Consider the following 18,288-nt stretch of genomic DNA (forward strand, 5'->3'; position numbering starts at 1 on the left):
GGACAGATGCTCCTGACGACTGCTGCTGGCTATGAGGATGTCATCCAAATAGATGAATGCGAAGTCCAGGTCGCGTCCCACCACGTCCATTAACCGCTGGAACGTCTGTGCGGCATTCTTCAGGCCGAACGGCATGCGGAGGAACTCGAAAAGGCTGAACGGGGTGATGAGAGCCGTTTTGGGGACGTCGTCCGGATGCATCGGGATTTGATGGTATCCGCGGATGAGGTCTACCTTGGAGAAGATCCGTGCGCCGTGCAGGTTTGCTGGAAAGTCCTGAATGTGTGGCACAGGGTAGCGGTCCGGTGTGGTAACCTCGTTCAGCCTGTGGTAGTCGCCGCATGGTCTCCAGCCCCCTGTCGCTTTGGGCACCATGTACAGGGGGGAGGCCCATGGGCTGTCGGACCGCCGGATGATCCCCAATTCCTCCATCCTCTTGAACTCCTCCTTCGCCAGTCGGAGCTTGTCCAGGGGAAGCCACCGAGCACGGGCGTGGAGGGGTGGTCCCTGTGTCGGGATGTGGTGCTGTACGCCGTGTCGGGGCATGGCTGCCGTGAACTGTGGTGCCAGAACCGATGGGAAATCCGCCAGGATTCTGGTGAAGTTGTTGTCAGACAGCGTGATGGAGCCGAGGTGTGGGGCTGGCAACTGGGCTTCTCCCAGGGAAAATGTCTGAAAGGTCTCGGCGTGGACCAGTCTCTGCCTCGGCAGGTTGACCAGCAGGCTGTGAGCCCGCAAAAAATCCGCGCCCAGAAGCGGTTGGGCTACGGCGGCCAGTGTGAAGTCCCACGTGAACCGGCTGGAGCCGAACTGTAGTTGCACCGTACGGGTGCCGTAGGTCCTTACCGTGCTGCCATTCATGGCCCTCGGGAGGGACCCGGTGCCCTGTTGCGGGTGTCGTAACTTGTCGGAGGTAAGACGCTGATCTCGGCACCGGTGTCGACCAAAAAACGGCGTCCCGACCTCTTGTCCCACACATACAGGAGGCTATCCCGAAGGCCAGCCGCTGTAGCCATCGGCGGAGGCTGGCCCTGGCGTTTCCCGGGAACTGGCAGGGCGGGCTACAGGGGCGGGCTTCTGCGCCCCACCGCTGGTGGTAGAAACACCAGTGTTCGTTGGGCTCCCCACCCCTGCCTCTGGGGCTAGTGGGCTCTGCTGCTGGGCCTGGTCTGGTCTGCTGCTAGAAGCGTGGCCTGGTGATCTGTGCGATGGATGCCCCACTCTCCTTTTTGGCTTTCCACAGCAAGTCCGCCCGGGCTGCCACCTTCCAGGGGTCACTGAAATCCGCGTCGGATAGCAGCAGGCGGATGTCCTCAGGCAGCTGCTCCAGGAATGCCTGCTCAAACATGAGGCAGGGTGTGTGTCCGCCGGCCAAAGACAACATCTCATTCATTAAAGTCGATGGAGGTCTGTCTCCCAAGCCATCCAGGTGCAGTAAGCGGGCAGCCCGCTCGCGCCGTGAGAGTCCAAAAGTCCTTAGGAGCAGGGCTTTGAATTCCGTGTACTTGCCGTCCGCCAGGGGAGACTGTACGAACTCAGCAACCTGGGTCGCTGTGTCCTGGTCGAGGGAGCTCACCACGTAGTAGTAATGGGTGTCCTCTGAGGTCAGCTGCCGAACGTGGAATTGGGCTTCTGCTTGCTGGAACCATAGGTGAGGTCGCAGCGTCCAGAAGCTTGGCAGTTTCAACGAAACCGCATGACCAGATGCGGCGTCGGTCATCTCCGGTCCAAAAATCGTTTGGACCGTTGGGGTCACCAATTGTAGCTGTGTGCTACAAGCAGCGCTAAAGTAACGACACGGAGTCGGTAAACTGCAATCAAAGATAATTTTATTCGAACTTCACAGCCTTGCTTTAAAGCCTCCCTCATCCCGCCCTCCCCGGGCGCGGATGCTCTAAGGGACACGTACTCACAAACCCCCGCAGGCTTTTTCCCTTTGTTGCGGACCTGGCCTTTGTGCCTGCATGCTGGCTATTTGTGAGCCGGTTCAAATGCGCTAGGAAGTGGGTCGCCACAATATCTTGTTGGTTGAAGAAACAGCAGAAACCATCCACAGCTCAATTGTTGCAAACTGCACAGACTTAAAGGAAAGATTTTGAGTTCAACCCTCCTCCTCTCCCCCCCCCCCCCCCCCCCCCCCAAGTTGTACCTTTTGGCAAACTACGATTAAACTTTCTTTAGGTAACATGAAGGGACTCTGTACTTATTGGGGAAGCTATAAATACCATCTGTGTGATCTCTCTGTTCTACTCAGCAGGCAGACACCTGTTTTCTTTGGAAGGTATTTGTGCTCAATGATAAGTTTAATCAATGTTATTATATTTTACATAGAGGAAAGAGGATTTATCATTGTAACATGACACAATGAGGAAAGCCAGCTTTTTTTTGTCAAGCAAGGATTCAGTCATAAAGCTTGCTAATAACTGTGGTATTCTCAATATATCAAAAGCAAATGAAGTGATTGTAGCTCTGAACTTTGTGATAGGTTTGTTCCTGGAAGATGCCAACAACTTTTGTCACTTCAGTCTATTTGCTCTATATTCATCAATTAGGCAATTCCTCATCGCTTTTTCTTTGAGTGCAAAGCTCACTTTGCTCATTTGGCTTTCATAAGATTTTTAAAAAATCATTAATTTTCAGATCTGCAGGTTGATGAAAATATTGATTGAATCCTTATGATGTTGTATGCCTCAGATTTGTCTCACCTTTTATGCAACCCTTAAAGGCTTCCATTGGATCCATGAATTTCCAAATTCATGAGTGGTTCAAAGAAAGGGCCACTTCAGCCTTCCTGCAGCAGCTGAAGATGAGCTTGCCAATATTACATGGTTCCTAAAGACTTGATTAAAAAGATAATACTTGGACGAGTGCTGAATGTCAATTCTGAATTCCCACACATCCATCGTCTACCTCCTGAACCGTGTCTACGCCCACGTGTCTAAGCCGGTGAGCACTGTGGGGGTCATGTTTTTTGACTTCTCCAGTGCGTTCAACACCATCCACCCTGCTCTGCTGGGTGAGAAGCTGACAGTGATGCAGGTGGATGCTTCCCTGGTGTCATGGATTATTGATTACCTGACTGGCAGACAACAGTACGTGCGCTTGTAACACTGTGTGTCAGACAGAGTGGTCAACAGCACTGGGGCTCCACAGGGGACTGTCCTGTCTCCCTTTCTCTTCACCATCTACACCTCGGACTTCAACTACAACACAGAGTCTTGCCATCTTCAGAAGTTTTCTGATGACTCAGCAAGGGAGATGAGGCTGAGTACAGGGCTACGGTGGGAAACTTTGTCACATGGTGTGAGCAGAATCATCTGCAACTTGATGTGAAAAAGACTAAGTAGCTGGTGGTGGACCTGAGGAGGGCTAAGGCACTGGTGACCCCTGCTTCCATCCAAGGGGTCAGTGTGGACATGGTGGAGGATTACAAATACCAGGAGATACAAATGGACAATAAACTGGACTGGTCAAAGAACACTGAAGCTGTCTACAAGAAGGGTCAGAGCCATCTCTATTTCCTGAGAAGACTGAGGTTTTTTAACATCTGCCGGATGATGCTGAGGATGTTCTACGAGTCTGTGGTGGCCAGTGCTATCATGTTTGCTGTTGTGTGCTGGGGCAGCAGGCTGAGGGTAGCAGACACCAACAGAATCAACAAGCTCATTTGTAAGGCCAGTGATGTTGTGGGGGTGGAACTGGACTCTCTGACGGTGGTGTCTGAAAAGAGGATGCTGTCCAAGTTGCATGCCATCTTGGATAACGACTCCCATCCACTCCATAATGTACTGGTTAGGCACAGGAGTACATTCAGCCAGAGACTCATTCCATCGAGATGTAACACTGAGCGTCATAGGAAGTCATTCCTGCTTGTGGCCATCAAACTTTACAGCTACCCCCTTGGAGGGTCAGACACCCTGAGCCAATAGACTGGTTCTGGACTTATTTTTCCATTTGGCATGATTAACTTATTATTATTTAATTATTTATGGTTTTATATTACTATATTTCTTCACTACTCTTGGTTGGTGCGGCTGCAACGAAACCCAATTTCCCTCGGGATCAATAAAGTATGTCTGTCTGTCTGTCAGTTGCAGTGGTTAGTAGATTACAGGAAACTGATCATAACCCAGAAGTGCCAGTATGTTGTGTATCTCCACTGGGACTTCTTTTTCGCCAAATATAAGCTAAGTTAAGGGAAGTTCCCTGTTGAAACAGCCTCTGCCCTGATGTTCCTCATACTGAATGTGCTGGACTCAAGGTAAATGAGGTAGAAGTCACTTGAGAATTTGGCATAGGTCAACTCGTATACCTCCATTCAAAATAGGGACTTACTCATTACTATTGGTTAAATTAAATGTTTAATTGGGGGGCTGATGACTGGATTAGTGTGGGAGTTCAATTCTGGTGTCTTGTGTAAGAAAGTTTGTACGCTCTTCCCGTGTATGCAAGGGTTTCCTTGAGGTGCTCCAGTTTCTTCCCACAGTCCAAAGACGCACCAGTTGCTGGGCGATTCAGAACAGTGGGCCAGATGGGCCTGTTCGTCGCGGTATCTCTAAATAAATGAATAGGTACTCTGTGTTGCAATGTGGCCAAAGAAAGCCTAATTGGCTGGTATCATGTTTCCACCCCCACAAATAGGAACCAATATGTGCCATGTTGCAAGCATTCACAGTTAAGGATTAATTTAAATGTTCCAGTCTCAATCCAGATACCACAATTGGTTATAAATGTCACCAAATTTATGAGCAATTGTTAACAAATCTCACTACACATGCCAGTGATAATAAATCTGATTCTGATTCTAAATAGGGTTAGTAATGATCACTGCATGTATGTTTGAAAATTAGGCCTACAATTTAATGTCAAATGAAATTCTGGAATGAGACGCCTGTAACAACTTTGTTCCCATGTTTCATCAGTGCATGTTTTTGAATTTACTAAATGACACACAAGAATCATTGTTTGATGACAGACAAATCCTAATGGAAATCTATGATCTGTGTTGGCACTCTGGGCTATGATTAATTCCCCATAATCTTTTAATATTATCATCATTTTTGTAATCGGGATGAGAATATATCAGTTCTGTTTACTATATTGTTGAAAACATATTTTAGATTAAGATATAATTGGAATTTGATAGAGATAAATAACTGTATCAAGTAAATTAATAAACATTGACTTTTTGTGCAATTCTGTTTGTTCATGCAGATCACATTTTCCACTGGAGCATTCATCCGGGCTGATGTAAGTGAATGGGGAATGAGTTTAACTCTCAGAGCACCAAGCATTGACTTCCAAAGTACCAAAGGTCTTTGTGGCACCTTTGATGGTGATATGGATAATGATTTTCAAAATTCAGATGAACCTTTTGTTCAAGAAGAGATTGAAAACCTGGATGTTTTTATTGAAAGTTGGAGGTATGCTTTACAAAAATTTAGCTCTAAATGAGAGTTAAGTTTTCATTGACATAATGGATTGCTAATTCGGTAGAACACATTGCTCAGTTACAAGGAAACCTACGGTAAATTTTAAATTCCATTAATTTTAATGGAATTATTTTACAATTAACTGACCAGATTCCCCTCATTGGAATGATGATTTAACTTACAGAACCTAATTGTTGCCCAAATCTATATTGTTTGGAAAAAAATGTAGTAAATTTATAATTGGTTTTTACTGTCTTATGATTGTTTTATACCAATTGTATGATTTTTTTAAACCTAATATAGTTAGACACAAGTTTTGTTTTTTTATGCTACAATATTATTCTTATCTACAGTATTCATAATTAATGTCCTTGAGGATTGAATTGATTTAAATACTTTAAGCACATTTTGAAATTTAATTATATTTTATTCAAAGCTTGACTGTGTCAGATCTGTAAAACTGAACCATTTTTTTCTGGTTGTACTTTTACAGAATTATGCCTGGAAAGAGTCTATTTGACAAAATCCCAGCTTTGCCTCTAAGTATCAAAAGAAGCCATTATTGTAGTTGTAGCACTGATTCAATTTGGCTACAACAGTCTTCTAATAAACTTGATTCTGTTCCTGAATCAGGAACTCCATCAGGCTGTACAGGCAATGAAAATGTGAGACTTTCCAGTTTAATACCAGTGTTGGACATTACAGCAGAGTACATCAATACTGTAAAGTTGATTAGAGGAATTAGCAGACGTGATGCACAAAACAAGATTACAACTCCCACTTTAAGAGATGTCCATTATGCCAGATTAAGTAAACTTAACCAAACATTGCATTTTGCAAGGGTTTCCTACATTGCAAAAAAGAATACCATGCTACGAAAACGAGGAATATCAAGGGGACACAGGCAAAGGAACAAACATCGGGATAACTATAACCATCAAGCAAAATCCTACGATCATAGCAGATGGAAGCGCCAGGATTACTATGAAGACTTGCCCACTTCCCCTCTTCAAAGTCTTACTCAGACAGACTTGGAAGGATTCAGTTACTTTTTTCCTGAGGACCATACTTCTGAATTTCAGCAGGAGATCTTACCTTCTTGGCCCACACCTTCTGGGCTGACAGAATCAAAAGCATTTAATTTATGCCAACAGGTGGTTGCTAATTCCAGTATTGCCCAAGCCTGTGGAGAGGTGCTTGGCCAACGATTGATGGATGTCATAGACATCTGTTTCTTGGACCTTCAGCTTAAAGATGACTTCAGCTGGGCAAATAGAGGCTTAAGTTTATTAGAAAATGAATGTGAAAGGAAACTTTTGGAAGCTGGGATCTATCATGGAACTGAAAATGGGGATTTGTCCAAAGTTCCTCAGGACATTTTGTCAGCTCTGAGGTGTCCCAATTTTTGCAGTGGCAATGGTGAATGTACTGAGTGGGGTTGTGCTTGTTTTTCAGGCTTCAGCACTTATGATTGCAGTGTTTTAGTTGGTAAGTACTGTGCCGCAAAAAACAAAATTCTGAAATTTAGCGAACAGTCTTATTGCATTACATGGGTTATTGCACCATGTTCAGCACAGTTTTTGAAACGTAGGAATTATTAGTAATCAAGTAGTGAGACTATCTGGACTTGCAGGTTGGTAAATTAGTCTATTCTTGTCACGTATGCAGAAGTACAGTGGAAAAACCTATTTTGCATGTTGTCCGTACAGATTATTTCATTACAACAGTGCATTGAGGTAGAACAAAGGGAACTATCAGAATGCAGAATAAATTGTTACAGTTACGGTGCAGGTGGTCAATAAGGTGCAAAGCCTTAATGAGGCAGATTGGAATGTCAAGAGTTCATCTTACCAAACTAGAGACAAGTCAGTGGTTGTACAGCCACTGTCCTAGAGTCTGGTGGTACTTACTTTTAGGTTTTTCTGTTTTCCTCCTAATAGGAGAGGGTCAAGAGAGAATATCTGGGGTGGGTGAGTTCTTTGATTATGTTGGCTGTTTTACTGAGGCAGACTGAGTCCAGCAGGGGAGACCGGGGTCCATGATATGCTGAGCTGCATCCACAACTCTCTGCTGTATTTTGTAGTCATGAGCAGAGCAGTTGCCTCACCAAGCCATGATTCATCTAGATAGGATATTTTCTATGGTGCATCAATAAAAATTGGTCAGAGCTTGAAGGAACGTACCAAATCTCTTTAGTCTGCAAAGCAAGTTGAGGTACTGGTGAGCTTTCTTACTTGCAGCGTCAGCATGATTGGACCAGGAACCAGTTTTATCTAGCACTTTGTTATTTGGCAAATGGGTAAGAAAGTATTCAAATAAAAGGAACCACATGCCCAGGACAAGTTCAGTAATGTCCTGCTCATGGACTGCACATGAGTCCCCACCTGCCTTTTCCATCTCACTAGTGATGGAATTGAATAATTTTGTATGTATGGATTTATTGGATTTTTTTCCAGGTTATGTACAACCAAGTATGAAGTTTTGCAAGATCAACATTTTACAGAAGTATAATTTAATTTATGTTTTATAATATCACTATCAAAGATCAGCTTCCTGAAATCACAGAGTTGGAAAATTCTGGATTGTGTGATGTTCGACGGTATGATTGTACCACCGTGAGGGTTTTCGGCAAGGGTTTTACACAGTCTGCAAGTCTAACGTGTGAAATCATCGAGTTGCATGTAAGTTTTATAGATATTTGTAATATATGTGGGGGATTTACAAAATATGAAACAATATTTGGGGTGCAATTAGGATGCACTTTGGTGTAAAGTTGAAACTGAATACAAAGCTTTCAGATCAATGTAAATTTTTAACAGTTCAAAATTAACAGTTCCTTGCTTTATTTAAGTTGAAATGGTTGATTGGTTCAGCAGGTGAGGAGAAGAGGTAAGAGGGAAGCCAGAGTTAGGAATGGAAGAGATAGAGGGAAATATTACCAGAAGTTAGAGAAATTGATGTTCATGAATCAGGATAGAGCCTCCAACCTGCTGGCGCAAACATTAATTTCTCTACCTGCATATCTTTACCTTCCTCCTCGCCTGGCTTCATCTATCACTTTCTAGCTTGTACTACTTCTCCTCCGCCCCCCACCCCCCACCTCCCCACCACCTTATTCAGGCTTCTTCCCTCTTCCTTTCTAGTCCTGATGAAAGGTCTCAGCCCGAAACATCCACTGTTTATTCCTTTCTAACGATGCTGCCTGACCTGCTGAATTCTTCCAGCATTTTACACATTAACACCCTCCTTTGAGTAAAGATGTTTCTGCTGAATTCCTTGCTAGAATTTTGGCTAATTTATTCTCCAGGACTCCCTGGACTTCACAGTACAGAATAATATCAATGAAAGGCAGAGTCTCATTGTCTTTGTAGGCTCCAACTAACAACTTAATAAGCTACTCAGCACCCAGACCTCACCTGTTATCCAGGATTTACCTCAGATATGAGATATATGTGTATCCCTGCTTGGCCTTGATGCTCAGACCTGAGAACTTGTGTAAGTGCCTATTTCTGCAATCATCAGTGATAAAGATAAATATACTTGTCAGAAATTCACCACCTAGGGTGTCTTGGCGATCTGCTCTCTTACCAAATTACAAAAAGACAAATGCTTTGCCCTGAGCTATTCAGTTAATTGTGGATGTGTTCACTGCAACAGGAACAAGAAGGGCCCACAGAATGATGGTTCTTCAAATCACATGATTTGAGCTTACTCATGTTTGTAAGTGTTCACATATGAAGAATGTGACAGGAACAGTTAACATCACTACTAGATGTATGGATACGTACCTTTTGTGTGCTTATAAAACTACTAGGAATGCATGCAAAAAACAATTTGAGTACTAGTGAGATCTATTAACAATTCCCCAATCTTCAGCAAAGTTGTCTTCTCCTTATAAAATTCTTAGATGTTCTTAAATTCTTAAATTCTTCATGTTAAATGGACAACAAAAGGAAACTGACATATTGAAAGATGACTAGTTAACACTAGTACAATTAGCTTTATATTAGCTAAATGAAGGTAAATAAAGCTTTCATTATTCATACATTTTCAAGGATACCGAATTGATTTGAATAACAATTGTTTCAATTCAGTGACCTAAGTCAAATTAATTACAGCAATTTGCTAGAGAAGCATGTTAAACTTTGACATCTGCCTCAGTAGCAGACAAACTTAAAATTCCTATAATGGAAGCATGTGAATTAGATAATAAATCTTTTAAATGGCAGAGAGGAATATTCCGCATATTTACATTTACATTGGATTCCTCCTTGTTTTATTGTGGTTTTCCAGCCTTGTTAGCCTTCACTACACATGTGGTGTAATTTAGTCTGAGTCTCACCAGTTGGATCATATTGTCAGTTAGAGTGTAGGCAATTACCTAACCTGGAGTAGCATGACTTCCCAATCTGTGTTAACCTACTCAAAGTACAAGCAAGCTAGAATGCACATAAACAATGTTTGTGGTGATGTTGAGCTCTACATAAATAAAAGCCACAATGAACCAAGATGAATTTTCCATTCTTCCTTTTCAAGAAAATTAATGTTATCTATTTTGATTTTCTTTATCAATCTGAGTACAGTACATCAATGAAGAGTGGATTCCAGCTATGTCACAGCTGACAAAAGCTGTTTTCATGAGTAGTCAAGCTGTGGACTGCATGATCCCAACTGAGATTGATCAACCATTTGAAAATGTTGTTCTTATCCATGCCAAACCAATTGCAAGATGGCAAGTAAAGGTATGGTATGTAAAGTGTATAACCTGTATTAAAAAGTGCAATGGAACTGGATTGTGATCATGTAGAAGTAGTTTGCAGCAATCACACTTCCATATGCATTGGTCTCTTGGATTATCATTGTAACATGTCCCAAAGAAAATGGAACACAGAATATAATGTGGTTTTAGAAAAAGTGTAGAGCATTTCGTCAAATAAAGTGCAAGGGCCATGATAAAGTAGACCGGAAGATCAAGAGTTTATCTCTTAGCACAAGGGGTCCATTAAAGAGTCAATAACAGTGGGATAGAAGCTGTCTCTGAATCTAGTAGTATGTGTTCTCAAGCTTTTGTATCTTCTTTCGGATGGGAGAGGTGACAAAAGAGAGTGACTGGGATGGGGGACTCTTCAGTTATATTAGCTGCTTTAGTAAAACAGCAGCAAGTATAGAAAGGGAGGCTGGTTTGCATAATGGACTGAGCTGCTTTCACAATACTCTGCAGCTCTTGAGGTTTTGCTGCTGTATCAAGCTGTGATTCACCTGTTTAGAATGATACATTGGCATATTTTGAGCCTGCTGCATTTCCTTAGCATTTTTAAAACACATTTTAACATCAGTTGCACTTTTTGAATTAATTTGTACTTCTCCCCTGTCATTTATAACATATGTAAATATTGCATATTCCATCACTTTAGTTTTACTATCTTTCACTTCTATCCAATAAAATTTGAATCATCTATCTTCATGATTACAAAACAGCCAGTGATGTGAACATTAAATAAAACATTTTTGTCCAGTTTTTAATTTACTTACTGTTACTGTTGCAGTTGGTGCAATTGTAATATATTTATGATCTTGCTATTTTTCTGCTGCCTAAACAGATTTCTTCTGATATCGATATACTGCCAGTACCACAAAACCCTGGGTTATCAAAACTAAGATTAAGATTTATTCCCCTACAAAATACCTGTTATTAAATTTGATTCTGCTGCATTGATTATTCATATAGTGGTAGTGGTTGTCTATTGTGTCTGACGATGACAACAAACCTGTGCAGGACAGTTTTTTAAAGTGGAAAAGCCATTGTACTGCGGCTGTTCCACTCTCTCATCCTCAAGTCTGGGTCCCATGGTATGAACAAAGAGCACAACTGGGGTCTTCCTTGGTTGCAGTAGGTGGCCATGTCTTCTGTGCCTTGTCACGCTCTTCGTTCTCTTCAGAGTATTGCAGAGCCTCCTCCCTGGCCATTGGATCTCACTGTAGATATCACCTGCATAGTCTGCCAGATCTGACTTTGCATGCTAGGATGGGCATGTCCCTATTTCACTGGTGTATAGGCCACCAGTTACCCTCACCTGGTTTAGCCCACCCGTTGAAGCAGTGTACCCAGATGTGACCACTGTTGCATGCAAATAGCCACTTGGAGCCACAGGTGAGTGCTGAGTGTCTGGTGGGGAGCAAAGTTGAGTGAGCTGCCTAGGAATGGACAGCTCACTCACAAGCCCCTTCATCAGAAGTGTACCCCTACCTGGTTACCCCATACACCCCATTTCTTATCAACACATACAGAATGCTGAAGGAACTCAGCAGACCAGGCAGCATCAATGGAAAAGAGTGAGCAGTCAACATTTCAAGACTTTTAATCGGGACTGAGAGGAAAAAAAAATGAGATCAGAGCAAAAAAGGTGGGGGGGGGGAGAGAGAAAAAGTACAAAGTGGTAGGAGATAGGTGAAAATGGGACAGGGGAAAGGGTGAAGTAAAGAGGTGGGAAGTTGATTGGTGATAGAGGTAAAGTGCTGGAAAAGGGGAAATCCTCATAAGAGAGGGTAGAAGACCATGGAAGAAAGAGGAAGCACCAGAGGGAGATGGTAGGTAGATAAGTAGACGAAGTGAAAGAGGGAAACAGGAATTGGGGGAATGGTGAAGGAATGCTCCTCCAATCTGATTGTGGCCTCATCACCGCAGTAAAGGGGAACATGGACTGATAAATCTGCAGATGCTGGAAATTCAAGCAAAACACACAAAATGCCAGAGCAACTCAGCTGGCTAGGTAGCATCTGTGAAAAAAGTACAGGGGACGTTTTGGGCAGAGACCCTTCAACAGGACTGGCATGTCATTGGAGGGGCAACACTTTATATTCCATCCGGGTAGCCATCAACCTGATAGCATTAACATTGATTTCTCAAACTTTCGGTAACTCCCCCACCTCCACCATTCCCCGTTTGCCCTTTCCCATTTCACCAATCAACTTCCCAGCTCGTTACCTCACTCTTCCTCCCCTCCTGCTTTCACCTATGTCCTGCCACCTTGTGCTTGTTCCTCCTCTCCCCCCCATACCTTCTTGCTCTGACTTCTCATCTTTTCCTCCAGTCCTGATGGAGGGTCTCGGCACGAAACGTTGCTTGTTTACTCTTTTCCATTGATGCTGCCTGATCTGCTGAGTTCCTCCAGCATTTTGTGTGTTGCTTGGATTTCCGGCATCTGCAGATTTTCTTGTGTTTGTGACCCCATTTCTTACAATAACTCACAACTAAATATTAACAGTATCAAATGCATTAAAATAGAAACTTGACTATTTTGCTTACTGAAGAACTGTTGGATAACACTGCATGACTGAGAGCATCATTGAAAAAGGATTATAACTTTAATTTTATATTTTGCTTGGTCATGCTTTCTGTACAGATCAGGTAAATGGAATATTTTGAAACAGATGAGTTATCAAAAACAAAGCAGTTCATTGCATTGTTATCCTATAACTTGCATTCGAAACTATTTACTGTTGTAAAATTCAATCCCGATTTACAAAGACTCTGTGCATGTTGAGATATGCTGCCAATGCTGTTAAATAAGCCTCCCCAAACAGATAGTCTGGCCAAGGTACTGAATGTACTGGAAGTGCTCTTTTATATTTATATGAGAGTTATGCCTGTATTATGGGATCGCTTTGTAATTCTTGCATTTAAAATAGCATGTTAGACTTGCTATAAATAGACTTGACAAATTATAATTATAATGCAAACAACATGGAATCTGCTGCGGTTCTTTCATCTACTTCAGATCAGTGAATAGCTGCATAATTTTTTCAAGATGTGGATGACATTTTACTGCTGTCAAACTGTTTTCCTCCATCTTAAAAATAGTTGATTACTGTCAATGGATGGCTTAGTAACTTCATGTTTCTGTGCTTTACAACTACATGTTCTTCAGTCCAACTCATTGTGCTGACTTGGGTTCCTACTTGAGCTAGATCCATTTGGCTGTTTTTGCTTATTTCTCTCTATAAACCTTTACTATCTACAAATCTGCCCAAATGTGTTTTAAATGTTGTAATTACTTTCTTTGGCCGCTTGTTCCATATACCCAACACTTCCTGTGTGGCAAATTTTCTCTCAGATCTTCTTTTAAATCATTCCCCTCTCATCATAAGCCCATGTTCTTTAGTTTTAGACTCTTGTACCCTGGAGAAAAGGCCACACTTTATCGATGCCTCTAGCGATTTTGTATACCTCTATACAACCACCGCTCAGCCTCTTTTGTTCCAGAAAAACAAAACAGTTCTAGTTTATCCAGTCTTGCTTTATAACTCAAGCCCTCCAGTCCCAGTGACATTCTGTAAATTCTTTTCTACATCATCCCCAGCTTAGATGAAGTTTGCGGCTGAAGGCTGAGTGGCAACAAATAAGGCCAGAAAGCAAAAGGAAGAGGAAAGATATTCATCACAGTTCAGTTTCACTGTGGAGCAATTCACAACAATTAAAGCTGTTATTCACCTAAGTTTGCCATTGTAATCATGATAGTGGTCTTAAACGGACATATAATAAATCATTAACATTTCTTGTAACTGACTGCTTTCTGAGTAAAATGCAAATCAGCCCAACTTGATTGTAACGATGCAGGAGCACCTGGTTCTCGATGTAGTTGGGAATTGAAAAAAGTCATGATCATTCACACCTCTGCAAGATGTAAGCCTTGATGGCCTGACTATAGAGAGCAGTTTGGGCCAAGGTAGTCTGGGCCAGCTAGCTTTGTGCTACTGGCAAACTAACTGGTTGGAGAACAGGCAAACAATTAAACTGAAAGAGGAATAGTTTCCTTTTCAATGAAGCCCAGGAAATCCTCTGGAAGTATAAATTATTGTGCCTGTGGGATTGCATGAGATCAAGAGCCTAGAGGAATCTTAGTGTTTGGAAGCCACTTACAAAGTAAATCAGACAGAAGCCCGTTTGCTGGAATATTGTATAAGGTAGGCTTTGAGCATTATGAAGGTACTCTTGAAACACACATAAGATTGCACTCACTGCATGTGAGTCCTTCCAAGTCAGCCAAGTCTGTCAGAGTCAGATGTTCCCTGTGCATTTTCTCCTCTACACTGATGAGACTTAACGTCAATTAGCGACCACTTTTTGAGCACCTTCGTTCCATCCAGTACAAAAAATGGATTTCCTGGTGGCCACCTGTTTCAATCTGACTTCCCATTCCCATTCCAACAAGTTGGTCCATGGCCTCACGATGAGGCCAATCTGAGATTGGAGGAGTAGGACCTCATACTTCATCTGGATAGCCTCCAACCTAATGGCACAAACATCGATTTTTCTAATGTCTGGTAACTTCTCCCCCTCCCCTTCTCTCTTTTTCCGTTTCCCCATTCTGGCTCCCCCCCCCCCACCTTGCCCCTTCTCCTCATCTGCCTCTTTTGAGCCACAGCCACCTTGAGCCCCTCTCTGTCGCATCGGTGGTACTGCGGATGGCTGTCCTCTTCCTCTCTCCCTTGATGCCCTAGGTGTGCTGAGGACCAAGGAGTGATGTAGGTGTACCATATATTCAATATTTCCAATGAGGTTTAATGTAAGAACATTTTGTTTGGTATACGTGTATATGCTTGAAAGACAATTAACTTGATTTGATATGGTGCTGTGACAAAAGTTATTGAGTGAAATGAATGCTCATGGTATGGGGGGGCAATCTTTTGATGTGGATGGAAGACTATTTGGTTAATGAAAGGTGGAAGCTGGTCTTTCACTGGTTAGCAAGATGTAATAAGTTGTGTGTGGAGTCTCATTTTTTTTTTCTCTTACAGATTTCAAATGATGGGTACACATACAGCAATTCACAGTTTTTAACATTATTTGATGGAGTTTGTCAAACTTGTGAGCAAAACATGGATGGACTCTGTGGTTTAAAGGTAAGAACAGATTTTGAGTTACTGAATGACCCAAAACGTGATTCTGCGACGGCGGCAAGAGTTTAGATGAATTACTTCTGGTCAACAAATATCTTATACTTTTAACGATAGAGAAGGCTGCCACTTGCCCCATCGAGTCTACATTGGATCCCAGGGAAGCAATCCCATTGGTCTCATTCACTGACTTTATTTCTTTGTACCCCTCCAAGTAATTCTCTGTCACATGCACATTGCCTTCAATTGTGTTTACTTTTTGCCGCTAATCCACAAAAAGAGGCAAGTTAAAGTAGCCATTTCAAACAGAACACCTTTGGGACTTGGGGGGGGGGGGGAAACTTAAGTGATGGTGGAAAGAAGAGGAAAATGAGAAAACAAACTCATTTTAAGTTGTAGCGATATGGAAAAAGGATGGATTGCACACAAGCAATGTCTCTGGTAACGTGAGCTCAAGGTAGCCAAGAAGATTCCAATGTTTATATAGGTGTCTAGTTAGTATATTAATAAGGACAACTAGGAAGAGAGGAAACAAATAAAGGCATGCTACGGTTATAATAAACAGGCCAGAACTGTTGCAGAAGCCAGAAAATAGAAGGAGCACCCTCGAGCTCAATGTAAACAAAATACACCAGGTCTCAAATTACATACCCATCTATTCCATAAAGGACTTCCTTCCAGCTGTGGCTGACAACGTAGGTTTCACAATGGCTCCATCAGCCAGTTCAGAATAGAGAACTCATTCCTGAAGAGCTGGTTAAGAGAACTACAATGCTACAACCAGGATGGAAATCTGCTTAAAAGAGGAAAATTAGAGTGCTGCAAGAGAGATCGGCATAGTTCTGGGAAGTGGCAATCTGCTTGTTAAATTCTGAAAAATCTGCAACAAAATGCTGAGCTGTTTAAATCCTACTCTGCAGAACATTTTCTTTTGCATAAGATACTTGTACAAACATTTTAATAATCATCTCTTTCCTGTGGTGCAGAGATCCGAGCAAAATAATGATCCAGCAGAGAATAATTAAATGGATGCTAGCATGCATTCTCCTTTGAAGCATAGTACAGAAAAACAGGCCACTGTTAAAGCAAATATCCCCATGGCTCTTTTATAATTATCTATCAAATTCAACAATATTGGATGAAATGCTAAGTACAATCATGAAGATTTGATTGCAGTACAAGATAATGTCCTTATCTCTGAAATTCACCACATTGACAACAAAGTCAAGAGGGAAGAGTTAAAACCAAAACCATAAATAAGTAATAGGCCAATTGCTAATTATAAACCATAAGATATAGGAACAGAAGGAGGCCATTTGGCCCATCGAGTCTGCTCCACCATTCAATCATTGGCTGATCCAATTCTTCTAGTCATCCCCACTCCCCTTCCTTCTCCCCATACCCTTTGATGCCCTGGCTAATCAAAAACCTATCTATCTCTATCTTAAACAGACCCAACGACTTGGCCTCCACAGCTGCTCGTGGCAACAAATTCCACAGATTTACCACCCTCTGACTAAAGTAATTTCTCTGCATCTCAGTTCTAAATGGACGTCCTTCAATTCTGAAGTTGTGCCCTCTTGTCCTAGAATCCCCTACCATGGGATATAACTTTACCATATCTAATCTGTTTAGGCCTTTTAACATTTGGAATGTTTCTATGAGAACCCCCCCTCATTCTCCTGAACTCCAGGGAATACAGCCCAAGAGCTGACAGACATTCCTCATACGGTAACCCTTTCATTCCTGGAATCATTCTCATGAATCTTCTCTGAACCCTCTCCAATGTCAGTATATCCTTTCTAAAATAAGGAGCTCAAAACTGCACACAATACTCCAAGTGTGATCTCACAAGTACCTGATAGAGCCTCAACATCACATCCCTGCTCTTATATTCTATACCTCTAGAAATGAATGCCAACATTGCATTCGCCTTTTTCACAACCAACTCAACCTGGAGGTTAACCTTTAGGGTATCTTGCACAAGGACTCCCAAGTCCCTTTGCATCTCTGCATTTTGCATTCTCTCCCCATCTAAATAATAGTCTGTCCATTTATTTCTTCCACCAAAGTGCATGACCATACACTTTCCAACATTGTATTATATTTGCTACTTCTTGGCCCATTCCCCTAAATGATTTTAGTCTCTCCGCAGGCCTCTCTGTTTCCTTAACACTACCTGCTCCTCCACTTAGCTCTGTATCATCGGCAAATTTAGCCACAAATCTATAGTTTCCTTTCTGCTGCTTCCCACACATCTTAAATAGCGGAATAACATTTGCAATATTCCAGTCATCCAGTAGTACAATGCCAGAATCTATCGATTCTTGAAAGATTATCGTTAATGCCTCTGTTAATCATCATTACTGCCTTCGATCATCGTTAATCATGACATGGCCTTTCTGATGTGCCTTTTCTATCTTCTGCTGTAATTTGTAATCCACATCCTGGCTGTTGTTTGGAGGCTTGTATACAACTGCCATTAGGGTCCTTTTACCCTTACCATTTCGTAACTCAACCCATAGAGACTCTACACCTTCCAATCCTATGTCATCTCTTTCTACTGATTTAATATTATTTCTTATACACAGAGCCACACCATCCCCTCTGCCTACTAACCTCCCTTTCCGATACACTGTATATCCTTGAACATTCAGCTCCCAATTTCAGCCATCCTTTAGCCAAGTTTCAGAGATGGCCACATCATATTTGCAAATCTGTATCTGAACTTCAGGATCATCCATTTTATTCCTTATGCTGCGTGCATTCAAATATAACACTTTCAGTCCAATTTTTGTTGCTTTTTGTTTTAACTGCACCATGCCTCTATTGCCCTGTAACTCATGCCACTGGCTGTGATTATGCCTAATCTCCTGCCTGTTCTTTCTATAATCTCTGTTGCATGCTATCTTTGATTTATTTCTGTTTTCCCCTTCCTCAGCCCTATCACTCTGGTTCC

General features: G+C 42.2%; 1 protein-coding gene across 3 annotated transcripts in view; it reads left to right on the forward strand.

Moving 5' to 3' along the window:
• vwde (von Willebrand factor D and EGF domains) overlaps positions 1-18,288 on the forward strand; it is a 222,673-nt gene that overhangs the window by 103,732 nt on the left and 100,653 nt on the right. For all 3 annotated transcript variants that reach the window (XM_073054145.1, XM_073054146.1, XM_073054147.1), the window contains exons 11-15: positions 5,215-5,423; positions 5,926-6,920; positions 7,977-8,113; positions 10,016-10,174; positions 15,231-15,335. In XM_073054145.1, the coding sequence (XP_072910246.1) occupies positions 5,215-5,423; positions 5,926-6,920; positions 7,977-8,113; positions 10,016-10,174; positions 15,231-15,335 (1,605 nt within the window). The remainder of the gene's footprint in view (positions 1-5,214; positions 5,424-5,925; positions 6,921-7,976; positions 8,114-10,015; positions 10,175-15,230; positions 15,336-18,288) is intronic.

This window comes from Hemitrygon akajei, chromosome 8 (assembly GCF_048418815.1).
Source record: "Hemitrygon akajei chromosome 8, sHemAka1.3, whole genome shotgun sequence".
Taxonomy (NCBI): domain Eukaryota; kingdom Metazoa; phylum Chordata; class Chondrichthyes; order Myliobatiformes; family Dasyatidae; genus Hemitrygon; species Hemitrygon akajei.